General features: G+C 67.4%; 3 protein-coding genes across 9 annotated transcripts; all 3 read left to right on the top strand.

The window, feature by feature from the left end:
• Window positions 1-16: 16 nt before the first annotated feature.
• Window positions 17-12,802, top strand: RHOT2 (ras homolog family member T2). Of its 4 annotated transcripts, none has more exons than XM_080556333.1 (19): window positions 17-71; window positions 603-661; window positions 1,483-1,564; window positions 1,690-1,733; window positions 2,840-2,893; window positions 3,216-3,268; window positions 3,803-3,911; window positions 4,369-4,470; window positions 4,959-5,057; window positions 5,169-5,277; window positions 5,559-5,703; window positions 6,509-6,593; window positions 7,990-8,135; window positions 8,229-8,329; window positions 8,400-8,530; window positions 8,932-9,012; window positions 9,207-9,329; window positions 9,588-9,790; window positions 11,159-12,802. In XM_080556333.1, the coding sequence occupies exons 2-19, from the start codon at window positions 629-631 to the stop codon at window positions 11,274-11,276; spliced, it is 1,818 nt and encodes a 605-aa protein (XP_080412459.1). In that variant the 5' UTR covers window positions 17-71; window positions 603-628; the 3' UTR covers window positions 11,277-12,802. The 4 variants fall into 4 exon arrangements, with proteins under 4 accessions (XP_080412459.1, XP_080412457.1, XP_080412456.1 ...); XM_080556331.1 differs by lacking the exon at window positions 17-71 and adding an exon at window positions 209-315 and having other exon boundaries at window positions 5,559-5,679; XM_080556330.1 differs by lacking the exon at window positions 17-71 and adding an exon at window positions 210-315.
• Window positions 12,803-15,501: 2,699 nt separating this feature from the next.
• Window positions 15,502-20,460, top strand: RHBDL1 (rhomboid like 1). 4 transcript variants are annotated; one of them, XM_080556339.1, is made up of 8 exons: window positions 15,502-15,673; window positions 17,729-17,887; window positions 18,061-18,285; window positions 18,516-18,664; window positions 18,766-18,878; window positions 18,998-19,098; window positions 19,922-19,982; window positions 20,049-20,458. In XM_080556339.1, the coding sequence occupies exons 1-8, from the start codon at window positions 15,635-15,637 to the stop codon at window positions 20,318-20,320; spliced, it is 1,119 nt and encodes a 372-aa protein (XP_080412465.1). In that variant the 5' UTR covers window positions 15,502-15,634; the 3' UTR covers window positions 20,321-20,458. The 4 variants fall into 4 exon arrangements, with proteins under 4 accessions (XP_080412465.1, XP_080412464.1, XP_080412463.1 ...); XM_080556338.1 differs by having other exon boundaries at window positions 17,726-17,887; XM_080556337.1 differs by lacking the exon at window positions 15,502-15,673 and having other exon boundaries at window positions 17,527-17,860; window positions 20,049-20,460.
• An 803-nt stretch (window positions 20,461-21,263) lies between these two features.
• Window positions 21,264-24,987, top strand: STUB1 (STIP1 homology and U-box containing protein 1). The gene is made up of 7 exons (XM_080555995.1): window positions 21,264-21,544; window positions 21,891-22,089; window positions 22,185-22,350; window positions 22,624-22,714; window positions 23,319-23,375; window positions 23,672-23,788; window positions 23,960-24,987. Exons 1-7 carry the CDS (start codon window positions 21,344-21,346, stop codon window positions 24,083-24,085), a joined length of 957 nt encoding a protein of 318 aa, XP_080412121.1. The 5' UTR covers window positions 21,264-21,343; the 3' UTR covers window positions 24,086-24,987.
• The last annotated feature ends 24 nt before the right edge of the window (window positions 24,988-25,011 follow it).

The raw sequence follows: 25,011 nt of genomic DNA, 5'->3' as shown, positions 1-25,011 counted from the left end.
ACCGGCTGCAGGCGGCCCCGGTACCGGCCCCAGCCTCAGCTTCAGGCCGGGGCCGCCCCCAGCCGCCCGCGGTGCGTTTTGGGGCGCGGTTCCTCCTTTATTTGTATTTTTCCTTTCCCAATAAACCACCTCCGCGCCACCCCAGCCTGCCCGCCGGTGCCGGGGGGGGATGGGGAGCAGCGGGGGGACACCTCCGGCCGCCGGGGGGCGCCGCTCCCGGCCCTGCCGCTCCCGGCCCCGCTCGCTGGTGCGGCCCCGGGAGCGGCGGCGGCGCCGCCATGAAGCGGGACGTGCGGATCCTGCTGCTGGGGGAGGGTAAGGGGCGGCCGGGCGGCGGCGGCGCCGCGGCGGCGGCGGCAGCGGCCGGGCCTCGCCCGGGGCCTCGGCCCCGTCCTCCTCGCTCCCGGGCCGCGGTGCAGGGCCCCGGGGCCGGTGCGGACGCGCTCCCCGGTAGCCCCCGGTGAAGCCCCGGCTCCCGTGAGGGCGAAAGGGGCCGGGGCGTCCCGCTGGGGGCGGCCGGCCCGTCGGGAAGGTGCCCCGGGCCCGGCCCCCCCCGCCCCGCGGCTCCGGCCGGCGCCAACGCGTGCCCGTTTCTCCCCCAGCCCAGGTGGGGAAGACGTCTCTGATCATGGCGCTGGTGGGCGAGGAGTTCCCCGAGGAGGTGAGCGCGAGGCCGCAGCCCCGGCAGCTCCTGCCCGCAGCCGGGGGCAGCGGCGGGGTCCCCGCTTCGCCCCCCGAGCCGGGGCTCGGTCCCCGTCTGGGCGCGGGGGCTCCCCCGGCTTTGTTCCCCGCTGCTCCCGGGGGGGACAGGGCCGGAGCTCAGGCCGCCAGCTCCGCGGCCTCGGCCCTGCGGCGACACCGGCTCAAGGACGTGGCTGTGCCAGGCCTGGCGCTCGGCCTCCAGCCGGCCTGCGTGTGCCCCACGGGGCCTCGGCGCTGCGCCTCGCTGCCATGGCTGGGGTGGGGACGGGGCATCGCCCTGCCTGCAGGCGTTTGCCCGGTGCCACCGGCGGCATCGCCTGCTGCCCGCAGGCTGCTCGCTGGGGCTCGGGGGGCAGCTGGCCCCCAACACCTTCCCGTGTTTCCCGGCGAAGCCCACGCACTCAGCTTAGCACGTCTCGCAGCTGCCGGGAGGTCAGGTCGGAGAGCTGGGGAGCGCCCCAGGGCTCAGCTCCAGGGTGGCAGCGCTGACTTTTCTGAAAGGCAGCTCTCACGGCGGGCCGCGGCGCTGCGTCTCGAGGGAGGGCTCGCGCCCGGGAGGCTTTCAGAGGTTTCACAGACAGTGAAACCTCTGTGTGAGGAGCGGACTGTAGCAAGCATCAGCTCGCGGGCCCCTTCCTGGTGGACCGAGAGCAGTCTGTGGGCTGGAGTCACCCTGCCCACGCAGCGGCCGCGTTGAGAGCTGAATTCAGCCATCCTCTCCGCTGCGCTCGGCCTGGCCGGCATGTCCACGCGATGGAACGGAGTCTGCTCGCTTCGCAGGTGCCCCCTCGCGCCGAGGAGATCACGATCCCGGCGGACGTCACGCCCGAGAAGGTCCCCACGCACATTGTGGACTACTCAGGTGGGGCCGGCCCCCTCGCTCCCTGCCAGCCTCGCCTCTCCCTGCCCGCCTGCGGCCACGGGAAGAGCATCCCTGCTGCAGCGGGCGGGCAGCAGCGGTCAGTGACGGCTCTTTTCCCCTTCCAGAGTCAGAGCAGACGGAGGACGAGCTGCAGGAGGAGATCGCTAAGGTGAGTGGGGCTGGGCGGGGGGCTGCGGGACAGGAGGCTGTGCTGCCGTAGCCCTGCAGCTTACAAGCGACACGCGGCTGTTCTCCCTTCCCATTAACCACCCAGAGACGTGCAGGCAGTTGGTTATCTGCGGATTAACGCTATCAGTTTGTTTAGCAGATTGTTTAATCCTTCTCTGGGTTGTAAGCTGTCCTGTGGCTTGTCCCGGTCCTCCGGGGAGCCTCCAGAAGGAGAACAGCGGGGGGCGGCTCGCTGCCGACCTGGGGCGTTCTAGCCTTGGAAGAGGGGAGAAGCTGAGCGTGGGTGAGACCCCCCTGCTCCCTGCCTTAGGTTCCTGCAGTGGCACAGAGGTGGTGGTTTGGGAGCTGGAGCCCTGGGGGACTGGGTGGAGAGGAGAAACAACCCAGCCGGCTGGGATGGGCCTGGCCGCTCCTCACCACTCTGGGATTGACTTTGGCTCCGTGCTGAGGAGACTTCTTCTTGGCTATGGGTAATAACACCACGACTCCACTGTGCATTTCATGTGAGCACAAATATTTAATCGCTCCTCCTCAGTGTTTAATGGATGAGGAGGTGGGACAGGGAGCACAGGGGTGCGGTACCCGCCCCACAGACAGAAGGAGAGTACAGGTGCTTAAAACGGCTCTAGGAAATCCTGCCTAAACCCTTGTGTGGCCCTGGGATTAGCCTGCACGGCTCGAAACGGCCTCGAGCCATGTGGCTGGCACGGCTCCGCGTGTGCCCTCGCCTCTCTTTCAAAAGCCCTGCATCCAGGGAGCGGACCCAGCAGGGGTGGGAGCTGCCACGCGCAATCTGTAAGTTAGTGAAGAGAAATATCTGTGCTGGGCCGAGAGCTGGGGAGGGGAGGGTCTGTGTGCTGTCACGGGGCAGCTGGGGCCAGAGCTGATGTTGTCCGGCTCCTCGGGAGCCCACGGTGTCTGTGTGTTTGCGCGTGTGCTACACGTGCTCAGCTGCAGCTGCTGGGTTGCAACGCAAGCACGACGGCAGCGTGCGGGGCTGGAGCTGCCGGGGCTCAGACCTGCCTCCCCACCACGGCGGGAGCACCAGGACCCTCACTCATCCCCCTTTCCTCTTCTCTCTTGCAGGCCAACGTGGTCTGCGTGGTGTACGATGTCACCAAGGAAGTCACGATCGAGAAGGTAATGTGCTCCCCGCCAGGGCCCTGACGCTCCCGGTTCTGTGGGGGCTTGGGGTTTGAGACTCCTGCAAGCAGAGGCAGGCTGAGCACAGCCCAGGCCTGCTCCCACACTGGTAATCGCCTCCCTGTGCTGGGGGCAACATGCTTGTCGCATCCTTCTGCTGGCATTCAGCATCCCCGGGTGTGCTCTGCCTGCTGGTGCGGGGGAACACCGGGGAGCAGATGGCTGCAGGGCCCTGCCGACAGCTACGGCGCGCGTGCTGGGAGCTGCCTCTCCCTCCGCAGGCTGCTCTGACGGGCCTGTCCCTGTGCTCGCCTTTCAGATTCGCACAAAGTGGATCCCCATGGTGAACGGAGGAGCTGAGAAGGGAGCCAGGTACTGGGTGCGGAGCTGGGTGATCCTGGAGGCTGCTGGGCCCTCGCCGCCTTCGTGTCCTCCAGGGGCTGCTCAGATCAAGCCAGCTTTGCAAGCAGCGGCCAAACCACTTGCAGCAGAAGAATGTGGGGGCTTTTCTCCCTCAAAGCCTAGCTGAGGCAGAGGGTCATGGGAGAGGGTTCCTCCCTGCCTTGATCCCTTGCCATCCAGGCGGAGAGAGGCTGCTGCTAAGGGAGGATGGGGGCAGAGGAGCCACAAGCTGTGTGGGGATCTCTTAGGCAGAAGGCTGCTGTGCTGGATTAAAGGCTTCTGAACATATTGTTGCTGGGTGAAAGCGTAAGCAGGATCAGGCAGTCTGTTTCTCCAGATGGATGCTCCCAGCCGTGGGAGGCAGGAAAGCTGTTCTGGACCTTGCAGAGGAGGGTGGGGAGGCTCCCCGGCCGGCTGCCCGGCAGCACGTGCGGCTGGAGCGGGGCTGGGGCTGGGAGAGGGGTGGCCTTGCTTGTGCTCTCTGATGCTCCGTCTTTTTCCCAGGATCCCCATTATTTTGGTGGGGAACAAGTCTGACCTGCAGATGGGCAGCTCCATGGATGTCATCCTGCCCATCATGAACCAGTTCTCGGAGATTGAGACCTGCGTGGAGGTGAGGGACCCGAGGGTTTCTGCAAAGCCTCCCTGAGGGGCAGGAACACTTGTCTGTGGGGCTGGGGAGCCTCTGTGCTTGCAGGGAACACTGTGCTCTGCTGGTGTTGCTCTGCAGAAGTACCGTGTTTTGGGTCTCAAGGGCCTGTGCTTTACGCCTTCTGCCCTTTGGCTTCCCCACGGAGAGCGAGTTTCGGTGTCTGCCCTGTCTGGCTGCAAATGGTTTTGAAGCTCCATGCAGCCCCGTTGGGCCTGAGGCTGTGGAAAGGACACAGCAAAGCCACAGCGTGAGCAGGAGGTTCCCTTTTGTTTTTTTTCCTGCTGGTGGGCAGAGATTGCTCTGTGCTTTGATGCATTCCTTGTCTGGCTTGGAGAGCTCCAATCGTCTTCCTTCTGCCCCTGTCGCGAGCCCGTTGCCTGCACCACTCACAGGACTGTCTCTTCCTTTGAATCCTCAGTGCTCTGCCAAGAACCTCAAGAACATCTCTGAGCTCTTCTACTACGCTCAGAAAGCTGTGCTGCACCCCACCGCCCCCCTCTACGACCCGGAGGAGAAGCAGGTAGGAAGCACTGCTCGTGGTTTCTGGAGGAGTCCCTTCCCGTCTCCCCCGGGGGGCTGCAGAGCTCAGGCTGGTGCAGCACCTCGTGCTCTGGGAGCGCCGTGCTGTGCTTTTACCCCTGCGAAGGAGGGAGGAGAGTTTTTGGGCCAAGATAGCAAAAAAGAGGGGAAAGCTCGTGGGGGAAGCCAACAGAAAAATACCCGTCTCCCCATGCCAAGTGTAGCCAGGACAGAGAATTTGGGTGTTTGGGAAGAAGCCCTCATGCTCCGGGCCCTGTGGCAGCCATGGTGGGAAGAGTGCAGGAGAAACCTTCGCTGTGAGCTGTCCTGCTCCTGACGCCCAGCTCCGGTGGGGCGGTGGCACTGGTCTGGCTGGGCCGTGCTCCCCGCCGTGCAGGAAGGGCTCTGCACGTCGGGTTCGGGAGGCAGGAGGGGGAGCCCCGCTGAAGGCAGTGCCCTGTTTTTGTCACCGTGGTTGGTTTCTTGCAGCTGAGACCTGCGTGTGCACGAGCACTGACCCGGATTTTCAACCTCTCGGACCAGGATAACAACCAGATTCTGAGCGATGATGAGCTCAACTACTTCCAGGTAGGGCTGGCTGCGGGGCTGGGCTACATCCCAGTCCCTGCGGCTGCTGGTGAGCCGGAGGGTTGTGCTGTCTGCGTGCTTGCTCACGAAGGCCTTTCTCCTGGGAGGTAGAAGTCCTGCTTTGGAAACCCGCTGGCTCCCCAGGCCCTGGAGGACGTGAAGATGGTTGTGTGGAAGAACACCACGGATGGGGTGCAGGACAACGGGCTGACGTTAAACGGTACCAGCACGGGGGCTCCGTGCTCCTCCCCAGCACGGGATGGGCGCACCCATCTCTTTCAGCATATTGCAGGGGGGCCCAGTCCTCAGGCTGAGCCTCTTGGCTCTCGATCCGAGCCGAGTTAGTCCCTCCTGCCAAAGCAAGCCTGAGCCTGCTGCGGCCACGTAAAGCTCCCTGCCCAAGCACCCTGTGTCCCCGGAGGAAGCGTAGTCCTGCGGTGTGGATCCCCGAGGCAGTGCCTGTCTGGCCCTGCTGTCTGAGCTGCCTGGCCTCTCCCGCAGGCTTCCTCTTCCTCAACACGCTCTTCATCCAGAGGGGCCGGCATGAGACCACCTGGACCATCCTTCGCCGCTTTGGCTACGACGACGAGCTGGAGCTGACAGATGACTACCTGCACCCGCAGTGCGTGTCCTGTTGTGGATGGAGGTGACAGGGTGGGACATCCCCGCGGTGTGCGACCCGGGCTCCTCTCTGCGCCCCGGGGGCTGCTGCCTTGCTCAGCTGAGGCTGAATCTGTGCCCTGAGCTCACGGTCAAGTTCGTGCTCCTCACCTTGCCCTGTGGCCGGGAGCTGACACGGGGGGTTGGCAACAAATATAACGGCCTTGGGGCTGTTGACTGTGCTGCTGGCTCTGGTGTAGGCGGGCAAGGAGGGGGGGAAGGCAGTGAAGGCCTGTCCCTGACTTCCCTTGACATCAGCAAGGGGCTGCGAAGGCAGTTCTGTCTCTGCCTGAGCTGAGCTGTCGGGAGCAGTGAGCTGTCAGCGTAGCCCTCCCGGCTGGTTCTGCAGCTGCTGTCTCTTCTCTGCTCCCTGCCACCCCAGAGGTGGTGATCTGGCAGTAATGAAAGGCTTCGGCTGCGAGCTGCCTCGTCCTCTCCCCAGAGGGCAGGCCCCGAGGGGAGACAGCAGGGCCCCTGCTGGTGGAAAGCACTGGGGCTAGCGCTGGGCCCCTCTGAAGCCCTGAGCACGAGGCGGAGCGAGGGCCGTGGCAGCTCCCGGGCTGCTCGGGCAGTGCGGGTGTGCCACGGGGAGTCTGCTCCACAGCCTCGAGGCCCTCTCCCTACAGCTTTGTTTTGTTTTGTTGGGGTTTTGTTGGGGGCCTTGGGCAGGGAGGGGCTGGCGAGCCGCGTGCCCTGGGTGAGATGTGGCTTTGCCAAGGGCCCGCTCACGCTGCCCTTCGTTCGGGGCTCGAGGAGGCGTTGGAGCTGCTCACTCGGGTCTCTCCCGGCAGGTTCCGCCTGCCCCCCGGCTGCTCCTCGGAGCTCAACCACCTGGGCTACCAGTTCCTGCAGCGGCTGTTCGAGAAGCACGACAAGGTGGGCAACGCGCCGGGGCCGTGCGGGAGCCTGGCTGCTCTCTGCCTGCCTCTGCTCCCCTTCCAGTGAAGGGCTTTCCTCTGTCATGGGGGCGTGGGGCCGGGGTCACCACCCTTGCCCAAGGTGCAGACGGTAAATTGTGAGCCTTCAGGCTCTGAGCTAACGTCCAAGCGGCGTCGCCCCTCCGCAGTGCCTGCCTGCAGCACGCAGCGGGCCGGGGAAAGTGGGCAGAGCTGCTGGCCTGCAGCCACGGACCCAGCAGCAGCAGGCACGCAGCTGGCAGCCCTGTGGAAGGAGTACTGGGCCAGAGGGAGGCAGAGAAAGCGGCTGGTTGTGCCACGCGCTGGCTCTTTGGAGAGCGAGAGAAGGGCTGTAGAGGATCTGCAGTGCATCTGGACACGCTAATTACTTGGGTGTCGGCGTGCACCTGGGTTGCGGCAGCTCAGCAGGAGCTGCGGCACTGAGTTGACAGTTACCTCTGCTACGGAGCCAGGCTGAGGGAGCTGGGGGTGTTCAGCCTGGAGACGAGAAGGCTTCAGAGAGACCTCCCAGCGGCCTGCCAGCGCCTACAGGGGGCTGCAGGAAAGCTGGGGAGGGGCCCTCTGTCGTGGGGTGTAGTGATAGGACAAGGGGATTGGCTTTAAACTAAAAGAAGGTAGGTTTAGATTAGATACGAGGAAGAAATTCTTCACTATGAGGGTGGTGAGGCACTGGCCCAGGCTGCCCAGAGGAGCTGTGGGTGCCCCATCCCTGGCAGTGCCCAAGGCCAGGCTGGGTGGGGATTTGGGCAGCCTGGGCTGGGGGAAGTGTCCTTGCCCATGGCAGGGGGTTGGAACCAGACGATCTTTAAGGTCCCTTCCAACCCAGACCGTTCTGTGATTCTGTGACACGCATCCCCGTGTGCCCAGATGCCAGCAGAGCCTCTGCGCCGTGGCCCTGTGGCACGCCAGCCCGAAGGCGTTGTGTCGGCACGTGGTTGTCTGGCGGCCAGAGGCCCAGCGGCTGCACGCAGACCTTGGGTTGGTTTCCCTGCACGCAGAGGGTCTGGCTGCTGCGTGGCAGAACCAGCAGCTCACGTGGACGGGTCCTTCCTGGTGGCAGGGCTGGTTGGTTCCAGCTGCAGTCACAAAGCAGAATCACCCCGCCTGTAGGTAGCGCAGTGACGGGAGCCCCTGGGGTTCGCGTTCTCAGTGCACGCGTGCGCCTCTGGCCTTGCTTGCAGTTGATTTCTGCCACTGAAAGCATCCCCGTGGCATCCTGCAGCAGCGGGCAAGGTGGCTTCAGCGTGCCAAGGCCCCTCTCTGCACCCTGGCAGTGTTTGGGGTGGTTGTGGAGAGCCGTGGGTGCGTGTAGGCTGCGTCCTGCCTCGGCTGCTGACTCCCGTCTGTTCCGGCAGGACCAGGACGGTGCCCTCTCGCCCGCAGAGCTGCAGAACTTCTTCAGCGTCTTCCCCTGCGTGCCCTGGGGCCCCGAGCTCTACAACACGGTATGCACCACTGATAAAGGCCTGCTTTCCCTGCATGGATTCCTCTGCCAGTGGACGTAAGCTCAGTCCCTCTCCCTTCGGTCACGTCGCGTAGCGCTTGCTCGGTTGGCACCCCCCGACTGGCTCCCCGCTGCTCTCCGCCTCCCCAGGCTCGTGGCCTACCTGGATGTGCGGCACTGCCTGGAGTGCCTGGGCTACCTGGGCTACCCCATCCTGTCGGAGCAGGACTCGCAGACGCAGGCCCTCACAGGTACGGCCGTGCCCTCCCCTCCTCACCCCTCGGGACCCTCCTCTCGCTCACCCGGCACCTCTCCTCGCAGTGACCCGGGAGAAGAGGATTGACCTGGAGAAAGGCCAGACCCAGAGAAACGTCTTCCTCTGCAAGGTGCTGGGAGCCAGGGGCGCAGGCAAGTCCGCCTTCCTGCAGGCCTTCCTCGGCAGGAGCCTCGCGGTGAGTGGCTGCTCCCCTATGCGGCGGAGCAGGAGCAGGAGGCAGAGCGCGAGGCCCGGGAGCGACCTGCTGCGTGACGGCACCTCCCGCCCCGGCCAGGCCCCTCCACGCGGCGGCTCTTGCCTCCTTAATTTTGTGTAAGGCGGCGGGCCCCCTCCCTCGGCGTGTCCCCAGGACCTGCAGGGGCTGCTCCTGCCCCAGGGCCGTCCCCGACCCGACCGAGGTGATGCTGGTTTTCCCTGCTCGTTACGAACGGCCCCGCATCTCGCCGCAGACGCTGGCTGGCCTTCAAGGGCAGCGGCTGTTCCGCCGCGGGGACTGGAGCAGTGGGCAATGCTTTCCCTCCCCGGAGCACTCCTCTTGCTCCCCGCTGTCTGAGACTGTTTTTTCCTCGGTGGCAGGCCCAGAGGGAGACCCCAGGAGAGCCGTCTCTCTACGCGATCAACACCGTGCAGGTCAACGGCCAGGAGAAATACCTTATAGTGAGTCAGGGAGCGGGGGCAGCGCTCTTGGGTCTGCCCAGGAGCAGCGGCTCGCAGCAGGGCTGGGCTGTGCCCCCCGTGTTGCTGCGGAGCTGCAGCACCATCGCGGTGCCCCTGGGCTGCGTGCTGGTGGGAGCCAGCCCCGTCTCCCTGTGGCAGCGCCGCGCCACGTGTCCTTTCCCCTCCTGCTCCAGCTGTACGAGGTCAGCGCTGACACAAAGTTCACGAAGCCATCGGACGCTGCCTGCGACGTCGCCTGCTTGATCTATGACCTGAGCGACCCCAGATCCTTCAGCTACTGTGCCAGTATTTATAAGGTAAGTGGCAGGGGCCCTGGGGGATTCAGCCTTTGAGCGGCAGCCCAGCATCTCCCGGGAGGGTGCTGCAGGAGCTGGCCTTCCGCAGCCCTGGTGCTGGAGCCCCTGCCTCCAGGCAGCAGTGTTGCTGGCCAAGCCCTTCCTCCCGGTGCCCTCCAGCCTTTCCCGGCTGGGACCCCTCGTGATTCCCTCCCCGGAGACCCACGGGGCAGCGGCCGGTTGCTCACCCCTCGCCGGGCCTTCTGCCCGTCCCCGCAGGAACACTACGTGGACAGCCAGATACCCTGCGTCTTCGTGGCCTCCAAGACAGACCTGCCAGAAGCCAGTCAGCAGCCCGGGCTCTCCCCCGCCGAGTTCTGCTACAAGCACTGCCTCCCGCCGCCCTTCCTCTTCTCCTGCCACAGCCAGGGCCCGCCCGGCACCGCCGTCTACACCAAGCTGGCCACCGCCGCCACCTTCCCGTTAGTATCCGTCCCTCCCGGGCAGGGGGCTGTGGGCTGGGAGCAGAGCCCGGGGAGGAGGGCTGCTGGCTCTGCCCGCCGGCGCCTCGCGTTTGGTGCGGTTTTTCTCTGGCTCTCGGTGTCGTCTGCTTCGATGGGCAATGGGAGCGAGAGGGCTGCTTCGTTCCCTGCTCCGAGAGGGCGAAGGGGACTCGGCTGCCTTCTGCCTTCAGCGTCTCTCTGGCAGATTTATTAGATAAGCTCCTGGAGCAGGATCTCTATTTTTGAAGCCTGAGATAAAATTAAGAAAAGTGCTGAAGGGGAAGTCGCCGGGCTAGTTAGCCGAGGCCTGCAGAGAGGAGGTGGTGGCTGTTTTCTCCCGATAGATGGATCAGGCAGAAAAGGAGGTCAGCGAAGCAGGACCTCTGATCGCTCTGGGAACAAAGCGCTCCTGGAAGGGGCCGGGTGTCGCGCTGGGCAGCGGGGAGGCTGCCGCAGGCAGAGGTGGTGAGGAGAGAGGGGCTCTGCCCGCGGCGAGGCTCGAGGGCGGCGCAGCCGAGGCTGGGGCCGAGGGGCGGCGCAGCGCCGGGGGCAGAGCCCTTTCCGGGAGAACATGTGGGTGCGTTGGAAGACAGGATGGGATTACTAGTGAGTGGTTTTCCCTTTAGCTTCTTTTCAATAAACAACTTTATTTTTAGAGCTGACACTTTTTTTTTTTTTTTCCCTCTGCAGTATTAAAATTTAAATAATCTTAATATATCTTAGGGTATGTGGTATAAATAAATAACGGCGTAATGGAGGGCCAGGGATTGGCTGTTCTCCCCTGATTCAGTGGGCAATGAATAATGGATACGCCTTTCCTCCTCGGAGAGGAGCGCGTTGATGCAGGACAGCACGTGTTTAGGAAGGGGATGTGTACGCACGGGTCCCTTCCCTGCTGGCCTCGGGTCGGTACCACCGGCGGTGCCGGCTCCCCCAGCCCTGCGTGCCCGCATCTCCGCCTGCATCCGCTGCCGGGGCGTTCTGCTCCCGGAGCTGTAAAAGCAGCCTGACCTAGAAAGGAAGGCGCGGAGCTCCTTGCTTGTACTAATTATTTAGATGTTGGTGTGCTATTTCAGGACCACGGGAGGGTAAAGCCTGCGTCCGTTCCACCAGCAGGGCAGGGAGCCATGCGTGGCTTGGCGATGCTGCCGGGTGGCGGCGCTCCGGCGCGCGGCACCTTCAGGCGGGTGGTGGCCCTGGCCTGGAGCCGTGCTCGCCCTGGGCCCTCGCAGGGACACCCCGACCTCCCTGCTGGGGTGGGAGCCCCCCTGGCTGTCGGGGAGCCTGGCGTCGGGGCAGCCGTCCGCGTGCGCCTCACTCACTGGCCTCTCCTCTCTTCCCTTGCAGCCACCTGAACGCCACGGAGCTGGGAGCCGCGTCCTTCTGGCTGCGGGTGGCCCTGGGGGCCGCGGTGACCGCCCTGGTAGGCTTCACCCTGTACCGCGCGCTAGCCAAGAACAAGTGAGAGCTGCTCTCCGCCCCGTCCTCCCCGCGACACCAGCCTCCCCCTTCCGAGCGATGCCCCGGCGAGGGGCCCTGTGTTGAGCTGGTCCCTGCTGGGAAATCCTCCTCCCCCCAGCCTCAATTGCAGGACCAGTGAGACCAGACTTCCCAGCACCAGCAGGATAGATCCTCGGCACCAGCCAGCCTAACCCCGCTGGGGACCCCTCCCTGGGAGCCGGAGGCTCACCCCCGTCTTCTGTTCTGTTCATGTCTTTTTAATGTTTGTTTTTATGCTCAAACGTGAGTGCTTCAGTATCCGTGGGGCAGACACATCCCGTCCACAGCAGGCTGTGCTGGTGCCCTCAGGTCTGTGGGGTGACTCCTGGAGCCCCTGGGGTCTCCGGCAGCACCAGCCCGAAGGCTGCCAGGGTTTATTGGTGCCGGTGGGCTTTGGCCCCATAGGGCACGCCACCACCCGCAGCCTCCATTTCCGTCTGCCAGCACGGCCCATGCTGGGAAAGGCGGCCAGGGAGGGCTGGGGGTGCTCGCTGCCCAAACCCCAGTTTTGGGGTCTCTCCTGGCCCCTCCTGCTGGGACGTTGTGGCTGCAGCCCCCAGCCCTGGGCTGCGAGGGGCAGGAGTGACACCTGGGCCCTGTCCCAGGCCCTTTCTGTCTTCTGTTTCTGTATTGGAGTGCTGCAGCGTGTCCTGCAGCAGGATCTTGGCCCACCTGCCCTCTTCCCCTGGCTCTCTGTGTGTCCTGTCCCCTCCCCACAGTACTCTCGGGGGGGCTGAGGGCAGGCTGCACTCCTCCCCTGGCCGTGCCATCGCCGAGCTGGTGCCGCATGCTGGCACGTGGCGCTTGTCCTGCTGTCCCCTCCGCAGGGACCGAGGCCGGAGCAGCTGCCTCCGGGCTTTGCATCTCCTGGTTAAGACTGGAACCACGTCCATGTCCCGCTCCCAGCCCCGTCCCCCTGCCCCGACGCGGGCAAATGGCATTTCAGCCCAGTTTGGGGCCAGCCCTGCCCCAGTGCCCCAGAGACCGAGCGCCCAGGCAGCTCTGCGCCCAGCTCCCCCCTCCCCAGGCTCCCACCCTGCTTCTGCCATGCTGCGGGGAGCCCGGGGAAGCTCCTGGGCTGGAGACGTGCCACAGGCTTATGGGCTACACTCAGGGTAGGCTGATTTACAGGCAGCTTGCGGGGCAGCACCGAGGGACAGCCAGCTGCCTTTCTGTCTGTCTATTTAAAGTTTTATCATGGCCTGGAGCCGGCGAGGGGTTTGAGAAGCCACCTCTGTCCCCATCCCACCGCTGACCCAGCCGACGTGGCGCGGTGGTGGCACTGTCCCCAGTGCTCGCTGCTGGCTCGCGGGTCCTGGCACCGCCGGGGCCACCTCTCCCATTCCCATTCCCACTCCCCGTGCCCCAGCCCGGGAACATGTCCCGTGGGGCAGAGCCCTGGGGCGCGGGGCTGTCCCCGTGCCCGTCACCGCTCCAGGTCTGGTCTTTTAGGTTTGTTCTCTATAACGAAATAAATTTTTACACACCTTCCGCTTGCACCCACTGTCCTGTTTCGCGTAGGGAGCAGCACCGCTGTCCCCTGCCAGAGCTCTGCAAAGCCAGGGGGACCCTTGGCTGTGGTGTGAGGGGGTCCCACGGGAGCGAGGAGTCCCCAAGGGCCTGGGCCGACCCCCCCTTTGGGGACAGTCACAGGATGTCAGGGTACGAACTGAACCCTGGCCCCGTGGGACAAGGCGCAGGGCTGGGGAGCGCGGACACCTCCAGAAAAAGTGCAAGGGAGGGTGAGTGCCAGCCTGCGGGGAGAGCTGGGGAAGGAGGCAGCGGGTCCCCGTGTCACTGTCACGGGCTCCCCGCACCCCCGCAGCCAGCTCCTCAGCACCGCAGCTCTCGGGGCTGTGCTACCTCCCCTCCCTGCTCCCGTTTCCCCACGGCAGCTTTTCCCTCATTTATTTCTGTCTCTGCAGGCTCTGCCGCAGGCCCTGGGCACTGGGGAACGTGGTCACAGCCTTTCCCAACACCTCTCCGGGGCCCTGCCACGGCTTGGGTTGGCCCCAGGGACTGTTAAAGCCCCCAGAGCCTCACCTCTCCCCTGGGATGAGCTCCAGGGCTGGATGGGGCCGCGCTGCTCCTGTTGTGTGGGGGATCCCTCTGGGCTGCCAAGGCAGAAGGGGGTCCCGGGGCGGGGGGACACAGCCTGGCCATGCCGTGGGGTGCTGGCACTGGGATGGAGCGGAGCTGGTGCGGGACGGAGGAGGCGATGCCAAGGTGGATGGGACGCGCGGTGCTCCCGGTGACTCCAAACGGGCCGGGCCCCCAGGGCGCAGCAGGTCCACAGGCGGTAACGGTGCCGGTGTCCCAGTGCATGCCGTGCTGGAGTGGGGACGTGGGCACCCAGACTGGGACGTGGCATATAAAGGGTGCTGAGTCGCAGGTGCTGGGCTCTGCCGGTCTGCAAACAGGGGCGTGAAGCACCCCTGCGGGGTGTGCTGCTGCTGGGCTGGGCTGTGGGCACCCCAACGGGGACAGGGGGAAAACTTGGGGGCACCTCTGCCAGCTGCGGCATCTGCCTGGTGCTGGGACATGTACTGGGGTACTGGGACCTGTACTGGGATGCTGGGACCCATACTGGGATGCAGGTTCCTGTAGTGGGATGCACAGAGCCGTACTGGGATGCGGGTACCTGTGCCAGGATGTTGGTACCCGTGCCAGGATAAACACACCTGTACCAGGATGCAGCACCCGTACTGGGGTGCAGGTACTCGCACTGGGATGCTGGGACCCGTACTGGGATGCAGGCACCATGCCAGGCTGCACGCACCTGTACCAGGGTGCAGGTTCCCATACTGGGATGCAGGTACCTGTACTGGGACGCAGACACCTTACCACGCTGCACATGCCCGTACTAGGATGTGCATACCCATACCGGGATGCAGGTTCCCGTACTGGGATGCAGGTTCCCGTACTGGGATGCAGTTTCCCATACCAGGATGCAGGTACCCGTACTGGGATGCAGATACCTGTAACAGGATGCATGTATTGGGATGCACATACATGTACTGGGATGCAGGTTCCCATACCAGGATGCAGGTACCCGTACTGGCATGTAGATTCCTGTAACAGGATGCATGTACTGGGATGCCCGTTCCCATCCTGGGATGCCTGTTCCCCTACTGGAATGCCCGTTCCTGTACTGGGATGCCTGTTTCTGTACCGGGATGCAGGTTCCCATCTTGGGATGCCCGTTCCCATACTGGGATGCCCGTTCCCGTCCCGGGATGCCCGTTCCCATACTGGGATGCCTGTTCCCATATTGGGATGCCTGTTCCCCCCGGGATGCCTGTTCCCATACTGGGATGCCTGTTCCCATATTGGGATGCCTGTTCCCCCTGGGATGCCTGTTCCCATACTGGGATGCCCGTTCCCATACCGGGATGCCCGTTCCCATCCCGGGATGCCTGTTCCCATACTGGGATGCCCATTCCTGTCCCAGGATGCCCGTTCCCATTCTGGGATCCCCTTTCCCCCCGGGATGTCCGTTCCCATATTGGGATGCCCGTTCCCATACCGGGATGCCCGTTCCCCCTGGGATGCCCGTTCCCCCACCGGGATGCCTGTTCCCCCTGGGATGCCCGTTCCCCCCGGGATGTCCGTTCCCATATTGGGATGCCCGTTCCCATACTGGGATGCCCGTTCCCCCCGGGATGCCCGTTCCCCCACCGGGATGCCCGTTCCCCCCGGGATGCCCGTTCCCACACTGGGATGCCCATTCCCATACCAGGATGCCCGTTCCTGTGCCGGGATGCCCATTCCCCCCGGGATGCCCGTTCCCATACCGGGATGCCCGTTCCCATACTGGGATGCCCGTTCCCATACCGGGATGCCCGTTCCCCCACCGGGATGCCCGTTCCCCCCGGGATGCCCGTTCCCATCCCGGCCCGCCGCCGCCCCTCTCCCCACGCCGTGCCACGGGACGCGGGGCCGGGGCTGCCGGCGGGGCGGGGCGGGGCGGGGCGGGCCCCGGTTCCCCGCTTCCCCGGTTCCCCGGGCGGCGGCGGGGAGTTGGGGGGGGCGCAGAGGGGGGGGGCGCTGCGCCGTGCGCTGCGGCGGGGGCGGCTCCGTTCGGCTCCGCTCCCGCCCCCGCCGCCGCCGCCGCCGCCGCCGCCCCGCTGCCATCGGCGGCTCCCGGCGCCGCCGCTCTCAGCTCGGAGCCGGGCCCGCCGCAACGCGGGGCTGGAGGGCAGAGCCGCCCCCCCCGCCGCCGCCGGCCCCCCCGCCGCCCTCCCCGCCGCCCGCGCCGCTCCCCTGCCCGGTTCGCCGGCCCCGGGCGCGGGGGAGCGGCGGAGCCCGCACCCCGCCGGGTGCATGGACAGGAGCTCCCTGCTGCAGCTCATCCAGGAGCAGGTGAGAGCCGCGGCGGGGGTGGGGGGGATGCTGGGGGGGGGGGGCTGCGGGGGGGGGGGGACGCCGAGCACCGGGCAGCGCTACCGGGGGGGCGGGCGGGCACCGGGCTCCGCGCTGGAAAGGAGAGGGTGGGGGGGGGCACCGTGCAACGGGCAGCGCTGCCGGGGGTGCGGGGGTGGGGGGGCGTTGCGCCCGGTGCCCCCCCCACGGTGAAAGCCCCCCCGTGCCCCCTCCGTCGCCCGCGGTGCCCCCGTTGCGTCGCTGAGCCCGGGCAACTCGGCGCACGTGTGGCCTCCTCCCCGCCCTGCGCGCCCCGGGCCGGATCCTGCCGAGGTGCGCGCGGGGCGCGCCGTCAAGGACGGGGGGTGCTGAGCCCCGGCGGGGCTGCGCGATGGGGCCCCCCCATCCCGGCGGCTCGGCCGCCCCGCTGCGGGCTCGGGCTCACGGCCGCGGGGGGCTGCGTCGAGCCCCGTGACCTGATTGCGGGAGCAGCCCGGGGGAGCACCAGCGCTGCGCAGCGGCGGCCCCGCACCGCCGGCAGGATCAGGCCCCGGCACACGAACGCTCCGTGAGCCCCGGCACCGTCCCCGCACGGCGCTGCACCCCCAGCACCTCCCTCGGTGGCCTCGGCTGTGGGGCCTGACCCCTCTCCCCCCGATCCAGCGACTCCGCTGTGGGGCTGGGGAGGGAATTTACTGGGGGTCAGGGTTGGCGGTGCCCCCCCGCCCCGGCCCCTCGCCCCCCCGGCTGCCTCCGTGACCTTGGGCGAGTCCCCCCGGCCTCCCCGCGGGGTGCTGCGGTGCTGTCACCCCGCTGCTGGGCGCCTCCGGGAGGGAGCGGGTCCTGGGGGAGCCCCACGGGGCTGAGGGGCCAGGAGCTGTCCCCCCTCCGGGCTGTAGGGCTGGGGGCGTGGGGAGATGTCCCCCCCCCCGAAGCAGACAGCGTCTCCCTGGAGCTTGGTGTGTGTCGGTGCGTGGGGCAGCATGCGCCAGGTCCTGGCGTGGCACGTGGGGTGGGGGGCAAGTGGCACCGGGGTGCTCCCCGGCCCCATGGGCTGGTGGCTGCTGCAAGGCTGAGAGCACAGCTCACATCCCGCATCCCGTACCCTGCATCCCACGTCCCACACCCCGCACCCCGCTCCGAAACCTGCGCCTATGCCCCCACCTCCCACTGAGGCTGGCGGGGAGGCCCTGCGTGCGCTTCAGCTCCCCATCATTAAATTCGCCCTGCGCTGTGCTTTTTGCCCCTCTCCCCCTGCTAAATCTCCCCCCAGAGCCTGGCGCCGTCCTGCAGCCACCAGCACCCACCTCGGGCAGGATCAGCCCCGGGATGTGGAGGGGGCTCTGGGCAGCCGAACCCCCCTTGGGAAGGGATTTTTGGCTTTTCCCTGGCGAAAGTGCACATGGGGGTGCCAGCCGTGCCTGCGCGCTCGGTGCCCTGCCCGTCCCGTGGGGACATTGCCCACGAGTTTGCTCCCCGGAGAAGAAAGGAGCAAAAACGACACGGGGGAATGGCCGGGTAATTCTGCTGGTGGCTCCAGAGCGGGTCCCCAGCTGTGCTCCAGCCATCAGAGAGTGAGCACCTTCCTCATCCCCGTCCTCCTTGCGCCTTCCTGAACTCCTCACCTCCAGCAGTGGGACGGTGGCACGGAGCACCCGATGGTCACGGGGTACCCGATGGTCACAGCGTGCCCAGCGGTTTGGGGAGCCCTGAGGAGGGTGCAGGTGCCCCGGCACAGGTGCTGTGGAGCTGGGAGGTGCAGGAGGCGGAGGAGGAGGAGGAGGAGGAGGAGGATGGTGCCAGCACCGCGCGTGTGTTTGGCTTCGTGGCTTCCTGGCTGGCAGGCTGCTGGCGGCGGGGAGCGACTGAGTGGGAGAGTGGTGGCTGCGCGGCGAGCGGCGGGGCTGCCGCGGCTCCTGGAGCGGCACGGCGTGGGGCAGGCGGTGCTGTGGGGCAGGCGGTGGCATGGGGCGGGCGGTGGCATGGGGGCACCGACTCGGGGCTACCAGCTGCTCCGGGAACGCCCCCTGGCCATGCCCATGCCATATCCAGCAGCTTGACCCTGAGAACACCGGCTTCATCGGCGTGGAGACGTTCGCCAGCCTCGTGCACAGCCATGAGCTGCCCCTGGACCCCGCCAAGCTGGACATGCTGGTGGCCCTGGCACAGGGCAACGACGAGGGGCAGGTCTGCTATCAGGAGCTGGTAGACCTGGTCAGTGCCGGGGCGAGGCGGGGACGGGGACGGGAGCGTGGGTGGGTGCCACCCCGCGTGCTGCCGGGGCCGGACCCTGCCGGTGGGCTGGGGTGGGCGCCGGGGGCCTCCCGGTGCGAGCCGGGACCGGGCGCCCCGCAGCTCCCGGCGGCGGCCACGGGCTCTCTCCGCAGATCAGCAGCAAGCGCTCGAGCAGCTTCAAGCGAGCCATCGCCAACGGGCAGCGAGCCCTGCCCCGGGACGGGCTGCTCGACGAGACCGGCCTGGGCTTCTACAAGCGCTTCGTCCGCTACGTGGCCTACGAGATCCTGCCCTGCGAGATGGACCGGCGCTGGTACTTCTACCAGCACCGCACGTGTCCCCCGCCCGTCTTTATGGCAGCCGTCACCCTCACCCAGGTGGGGGCTCAGCTGGGGGGCTGAGCCTGGCCGCGTCCTGGTGTCCTTGGGGGGCTCAGACCGGGGCTGGAGGGGACAGACAGCGCTGGTTGTGGTGTCCCCGTGCCTATGGGAGGCTCCGACCTGGGGCAGATGGGATGGGTGACAGCAGCCGTGATGTCCCCGTGCCCCACACCTGGCTGGAGGGACTTGGAGGGGGGGGGAGGTGACAGCCCCGTGATTCCCCGCAGATCATCGTGTTCCTGTGCTACGGCGCCCGGCTGAACAAGTGGGTGCTGCAGACCTACCACCCCGAGTACATGAAGAGCCCCCTGGTCTACCACCCCGGGCACCGCGCCCGCGCCTGGCGCTTCCTCACCTACATGTTCATGCACGTGGGGTGAGTCCCTGCCGTCGGCACGGCTCCGCCGACCCGGGGTGCCCAGGGACGCTGGCCTGAGCCAACGCGTCCCCTCGTGTCCCCTGGTGTCCCCCGCGCAGGCTGGAGCAGCTGGGGTTCAACGCCCTCCTGCAGCTGATGATCGGGGTGCCACTGGAGATGGTTCACGGCATCCTGCGCATCAGCTTCCTCTACCTGGCCGGCGTCCTCGCAGGTGGGCGAGCGCCCGCGCCGGTCCCTGTCCCCGCTGTCCCCGCAGCCAGCAGGGTGGCCCCGCGGGGTGGGGCTGGGGGGGCAGCGCAGAGCCCCCCCTGACAAGGCGCCGTGCCGCAGGCTCCCTCACCGTCTCCATCACGGACATGCGGGCACCCCTGGTTGGTGGCTCGGGGGGGGTCTACGCGCTCTGCTCGGCTCACCTCGCCAACGTCGTCATGGTCAGCGGGGGGAGGCGATGGGGGGGGCACTGGAGGTGGGCACGGGGGGGTGAGAACATGGGTTGGGTATGGTTGGGTTGGGTGTTGTTGGGGTGGGCATTGGGGTGCAAGACTATGGGACGGGTATCGTGGGGTGGCTCTGTGATGGGAGACTGTGGGGTGGGCACCATGGTGCGAGGTTGTGGGGCTGCACCATGGGGTGGGCACCATGGGGTGGGAGCCATGGAGTGAAATTGTAGAGTGGTCATCTTAGGGTGGGCACCATTCCCGTGGGAGCCATGGGATGGCACTCTCATGTAAGATTACGGGGTGGGAATCATGGGTTGGGCATGATGGTATGAAATTGTGGGGTTGTATGATGGGGTGGGCACCATGCGGTGGGAGCCATGGGATGGCACCGTGATGTGAGATTGGGCACCATGGGGTGGGCATCACATGGTGGGCACCATGGGGTGAGATTGTAGGGTGGGCATCATGGGGTGGGCACCATGGGGTGGGAGCCATGGGTTGGGCATCATGGTATGAAGCTGGGGGGTTGCATCGTGGGGTGGGAATCGTGGGGTGGGAATTGTGGGGTGGGCATCACGGTGTGAGAGTGGGGGGTGGGCACCATGCCAGGTCACGGGGGTGGCACTGTGGGGCGAGCAGGGTTTGGGTGTCGTGGGGCTCTGCTGTCATGGGGTGGCTCTGCAGGGGGAGCACCTCGGGGTGGCATCGTGGGGTGGGTGTGGGTGGGGAGCAGGGACTGGGGCGCTCCATGGGGACAGGGCACGGCCCTGCCGTGGGGGGCTCAGTGTCCATCTGTCTGCCTGTCCGTTCGCAGAACTGGGCCGGGATGCGCTGCCCCTACAAGCTGCTGCGGATGGTGCTGGCGCTGGTGTGCAGTGAGTATGGGGACGGGGACGGGGACGGGGCCGGGAGCCGGTGCCACCCGCGGCGCTGCCTTGCAGTGAGCTCGGAGGTGGGTCGCGCCGTCTGGCTCCGCTTCTCGCCGCCGCTGCCGGCCTCGGGCCCCCAGCCCAGCTTCATGGCCCACCTGGCGGGGGCCATCGTGGGCATCAGCATGGGGCTGACCATCCTGCGCAGCTACGAGGAGAGCCTGCAGGACCAGTGCGGCTGGTGGGTCGTGCTGCTCTCCTACGGCACCTTCCTGCTCTTCGCCGTCTTCTGGAACATCTTCGCCTACGACCTGCTGGGGGCACAGATCCCCCCCCCGCCCTAACCCCCCCCCCCCCAGCCCCCCCAGAGCACCCCATTGCCGTACCGATGGCCGGAGCCCGGCGGAGGGGGGGCCCCGCGCGTGACATGGGGACAGGCCTGCCCCCCCCTGCCCCCTCGGTGCTAGCGACCGCGCCGCCCCCCCGCGTGTACCCCGGCAGCCCCCCCTCTGCCCCCCGCCCCCCCCCGGCTGAAGGAAGCCGCCCCCCGGGGGGGGGGGGGGGGGGAGCCCATGCGACCCCCAAGGGGGGGGCTCCGCCTGCCCCCCGAAGCCCCTTTCCAGGCTCCTCCGGGCCCGGGGGCCCGACTCGTGCCCCCCCCCGTGCCCCCCCCCGAAGGGAATTGCACTTTCACGCCGGGAGCGATTTTATTTTTCTACCCAAAGAAGCACCGGGGGGCGGGGGGGGGGGGGGGGTCAGGCAGCAGCACGGTCCCGCGGTGGCCCTCCCGGCCCCCCCCCGGCCCCCAGCGCGGGGTGTGTGTGTGTGTGCGGGGGGGGCTCGGGGACCCCGCTCGGCCCCCCCCCCCCCCCCGTTTTTGGAGTACAAATAAATATTTTGCACACGGCCGGCGCCCGGCCTCTGCGGGGGGGGGGGGGGGCGGTAATTAGTGTGTGTGCGGGGGGAGCTTAATGATGCCGTGCTGCGCTAATTGGGGGCGGGTGTTATTGGGGGGGGGGGGGGGGTGACGAGCACGAAACAGGGACGCGCGCGCCGGGGGGGGGGGGGGGGGGGGAGCAGCGCGCGCTGCGCAGGGGCGCGCCAAAAGTCGCCCCGCCCACAGCCCCGCCCACCAGGCCACGCCCACCACCGAGTTCCCGCCCGCCCGCGTAGCCCCGCCCACAACAGCCAAGCCCCGCCCCGCCTCCACCATAGGCCCCGCCCATTCCCCCCCGGGCCCCGCCCACTCCCCCTCCCCCGGAAGTGACGCGGGGCGGGGGGCGGGGCGGCGCTGTCGCAGTGCGCGGCCGCAGCAGGAGCGGAGCCGGCGGCCCCCGGCGGGCGGCAGGGCCGGGCCGGGCCGGGCCATGAAGGGGAAGGAGGAGCGGGAGGGCGGCGCGGCGGGGCCCGGCGGCGCGGCGGCGGCGGCGGGGCCGGGAGCAGCGGGAGGGGGCGGCGGCGGCAGCCCCGAGAAGAGCCACAGCGCGCAGGAGCACAAGGAGCAGGGCAACCGGCTCTTCGGCGGCCGCAAGTACCCCGAGGCCGCCGCCGCCTACGGCCGCGCCATCGTGAGTGCGCCCCGGGACCCCCCCACACCCCCCGAGCCACCCCCGGGCCGACCCCAGCCCCGTGGGCACGGCACGGCCCCCCCCCCCCCGGGGTGCCCCCCCCCCCACATCGGTGCCCCCCCCCCGTAGGGAGGCGCGGGGCTGGGTGGCGGCAGCGCCCCGCGGGCCCCGCTCCGTGCCCCCCCCGCTCCGTGCCCCCCCCGCTCCGTGCCCCCCCCGCTCCGTGCCGCCCCCGCTCCGTGCCCCCCCCGCTCCGTGCCCCCCCCCCCGTCCCGGTGCCCCCCCCCCGGGTGCCCGGGCTCGGCGCCGTCGCCCTGCCCGGCGCTGACGCCCGTCCGCCCCGCAGAACCGCAACCCCTTGGTGGCCGTGTACTACACCAACCGGGCCCTGTGCTACCTGAAGATGCAGCAGCACGACAAGGCGCTGGCGGACTGCAAGCGGGCGCTGGAGCTGGACGGGCAGTCGGTGAAGGCGCACTTCTTCCTGGGGCAGTGCCAGATGGAGATGGAGAGCTACGACGAGGCCATCGCCAACCTGCAGAGAGGTGAGCGGCGGCGGCTGGCGGCGGGGCGGGGGATGCCGCAGCCATGCGGACGGGCTTTGAGACGTGCCCCGTGTCGTTCCCCCCCCCCCCCCCAGCCTACAACCTCGCCAAGGAGCAGCGGCTGAACTTCGGGGACGACATTCCCAGCGCGCTGCGCATCGCCAAGAAGAAGCGCTGGAACAGCATCGAGGAGAAGCGGATCAACCAGGAGAACGAGCTGCACTCCTACCTGACCAAGCTGATCATGGCGGAGAAGGAGAGGTAACGACAGCTGGGGTCCCCTTTCCCCTCGGCCTCCTGCACGGCTGAGCCCAAAGGCGTGGATGTGACCCATGGGTGACGTGTGCGCGTGTGTGGCAGGCGGTGGGAGAAGAAGCAAGCCGCTGTAAAGATCTTTCGGTGCCGTGAAGCTGTTGTGGCTCCGAGCACAGCACCCCTGCCTCCCTGGGCAAGCAGAACCCCGGGGCTGGGTCAGCGATGGCATCCCGTCACCGCTTCCGATCCCTGCCCTGACTTCTCCTGCCTCTGTCCTAGGGAGTTGGCCGAGTGCCGCAAGACCCAGCAAGAAGAAAACGTGGACGAGAGCCGGAGCCGCGTTCAGCTGGCCGGCATCGAGGCCAAGCACGTGAGTGGCCGTGCGGGCACAGGGCAGGCAGGAGGGAGCCGGGGTTCCCCCAGGTGCTGCTCCCTCCCGTCCTTGGCTCGACGCAAGCTGCTTTTTTCTGTTTTGCCCCCCTTGCGGGTCCCCCTGTGGCAGCGGCCCCTGCCCTGTCACCCTGCTGTCGCAGCTGGGGCAGCCTGGCAGCGGTGACACTGCTGTGCCCTGACGGATGCAGCGCCCGGGGTTCCTCGATGGCCGTGCGATGCTAGCAGCTCCTGTCCGCTGCGGCCACGTGTGGGTCTGCGTGGCGTCCCGGAGCAGGGGACTAATCCGGGGATAAAAATAGCCCCGCAAAGGAGGGTTATTTTTAAGCTGGATCACTTCTGCCACGCGGTTCAACCGTGAGGGTTGGGAAACGGGGGCTGGGAACCCAAGGGGCTGCCCCAGGACCTGTGGCCAAATCCACGCCCCCGCTGGCAGTGGGGTCTGTCCCTGCGTGGGGCAAGCTGGGTCTGCAGCACCTGTGGGTGGGAGATATCGGGGCTCACTCCTTCCTGGAGCCTCTGACGTGGGAGAGGAGAGGGGAGCGGGCTGTGCTCCCCCCTCACCGCGCACCTTCCTCTTTCAGGACAAGTACCTGGCAGACATGGACGAGCTCTTCTCGCAGGTGGATGAGAAGAGGAAGGTGAGTGTGCCCCGGCACGTGCTCCCCGCTCTCCCCAGCCAGAGCTGCTTGCTCTAACCCACTTCAGTCCCTGCTGCCAAGGTAAAGCTGCGGCTTGAGTCTCCTGCGCTCCCCTCCTCCCAGGCCAGCCCTTGGCCAGCAGCAGGGACGGCGTGTCAGGGGCAAGCCCCGTCCGAGCCGCTGCTGCGGCATGCAGCTGCTTGCACCCTCACTCACCGCCACCTCTCAGCACTTTTTAATTCTGAGGCTGCGTTTGCCCGGCCCCTCCTAACCCGGCTCCACGTCTCTCGAGCCAGAAGCGGGACATCCCCGACTACCTGTGCGGGAAGATCAGCTTCGAGCTGATGCGGGAGCCCTGCATCACGCCCAGCGGGATCACGTACGACAGGAAGGACATAGAGGAACATCTCCAGGTACTGCTGGGCTGGGGACGCTCCTGCCCCGCGCCCTCCTTGCCCTGGCAGCAGCAGGAAGCTCTGGGCTGGGTCGCCGCGCGGGTGCTGCGCTAGCCCAAGCAGCCGTGCCGCCGGCCCCGGGGCCGGGTATGCGGCGTAACCGGTTCCCGGCCACCTCCTCCCTTGCAGCGCGTGGGTCATTTCGATCCCGTGACGCGGAGTCCCCTGACCCAGGACCAGCTGATCCCCAACCTCGCCATGAAGGAGGTGATCGACGCCTTCATCTCGGAGAACGGCTGGGTGGAAGATTACTGACGGCCGAGGGGCCACGCCGGCCCCCTTGGGTTCTCCCCCGCCACCCTGGCCGCGGCACCACACTGCCCTGGCCGGGCTGGCACCATGCCTTACTCCCTCCCCGTCTGTCCCCCCTCCGCTCTGGGTGCCCAGGGACCCTCCGGCAGCGCTGGGCGAGGGCACGTCGCCTTCCCCCTTCCCGTGGAACCGCGGCTGGGCAGGCGTGAAGGCTCCCGCCCGCGGGGAGCGCAGTGCTCGGAGGAGCCCTGGCTGGTGGCATGGAGGAGGGTGGCTTGTGGCTGCCCGGAAGGGCCGACAACACCTTCGTCGCCCGCAGAGGAGGGAAGGGACCCCCCCGCCTGTGCTGACAATCTCCAAAGTTGCTCCCCCGGGGCAGGAGCCGGGTGCGGAGCACGCTGGGGCGGGCGCCCGGTGCTCCCCGCGCGGCTCTGGCCGGGTCCCCTCCTCCCCGTGTACATAGCTCCTCTCCTCCTTGTCCAGCTCCCGTCGGGCCAGGGTGGTGTCTCCCTCTTTCCTGTAAATAGCCACGTGCTGGGGTGGGAGCCGAACGCGTGCTCTGCCGATACTGCCTTGCCTCTGGGCTTTTTCTGGGGAACAACTGCCCCTGGGCTGGAAGGGGCTGGGGGCGCCCCCTCCTCCTGGCCCCGGGACCGTGGTTCCTCGAACAAGCAGCCGGGTTCAAGTTCATCTTCCTTTTAATGAAATCCCTTTGGGGGAAAAAAAAAAAACACCAACTCCCCCCCCCATCTGACTGAGTCTACAGCATTTTGGTCGGCGGCGTCGCCGCGTGGTTGGCCTGCAGCCTGCCTGGCTTCCCGGCGCTCTGGACGTTTGCCAATGTCAATAAAAACAAAACAAAACAACAACAACAACAAAACCTTCAGCAATAAATGTGAAAAGAGCTCGCGTGGTTCCTGACGCTCTCT

This window comes from Anser brachyrhynchus (genome assembly GCF_964034855.1).
Source record: "Anser brachyrhynchus genome assembly, chromosome: 15".
Taxonomy (NCBI): Eukaryota; Metazoa; Chordata; class Aves; order Anseriformes; family Anatidae; genus Anser; species Anser brachyrhynchus.
Note: the sequence above shows the minus strand (reverse complement) of the source record. Positions and strands in the feature narration are given on the sequence as shown.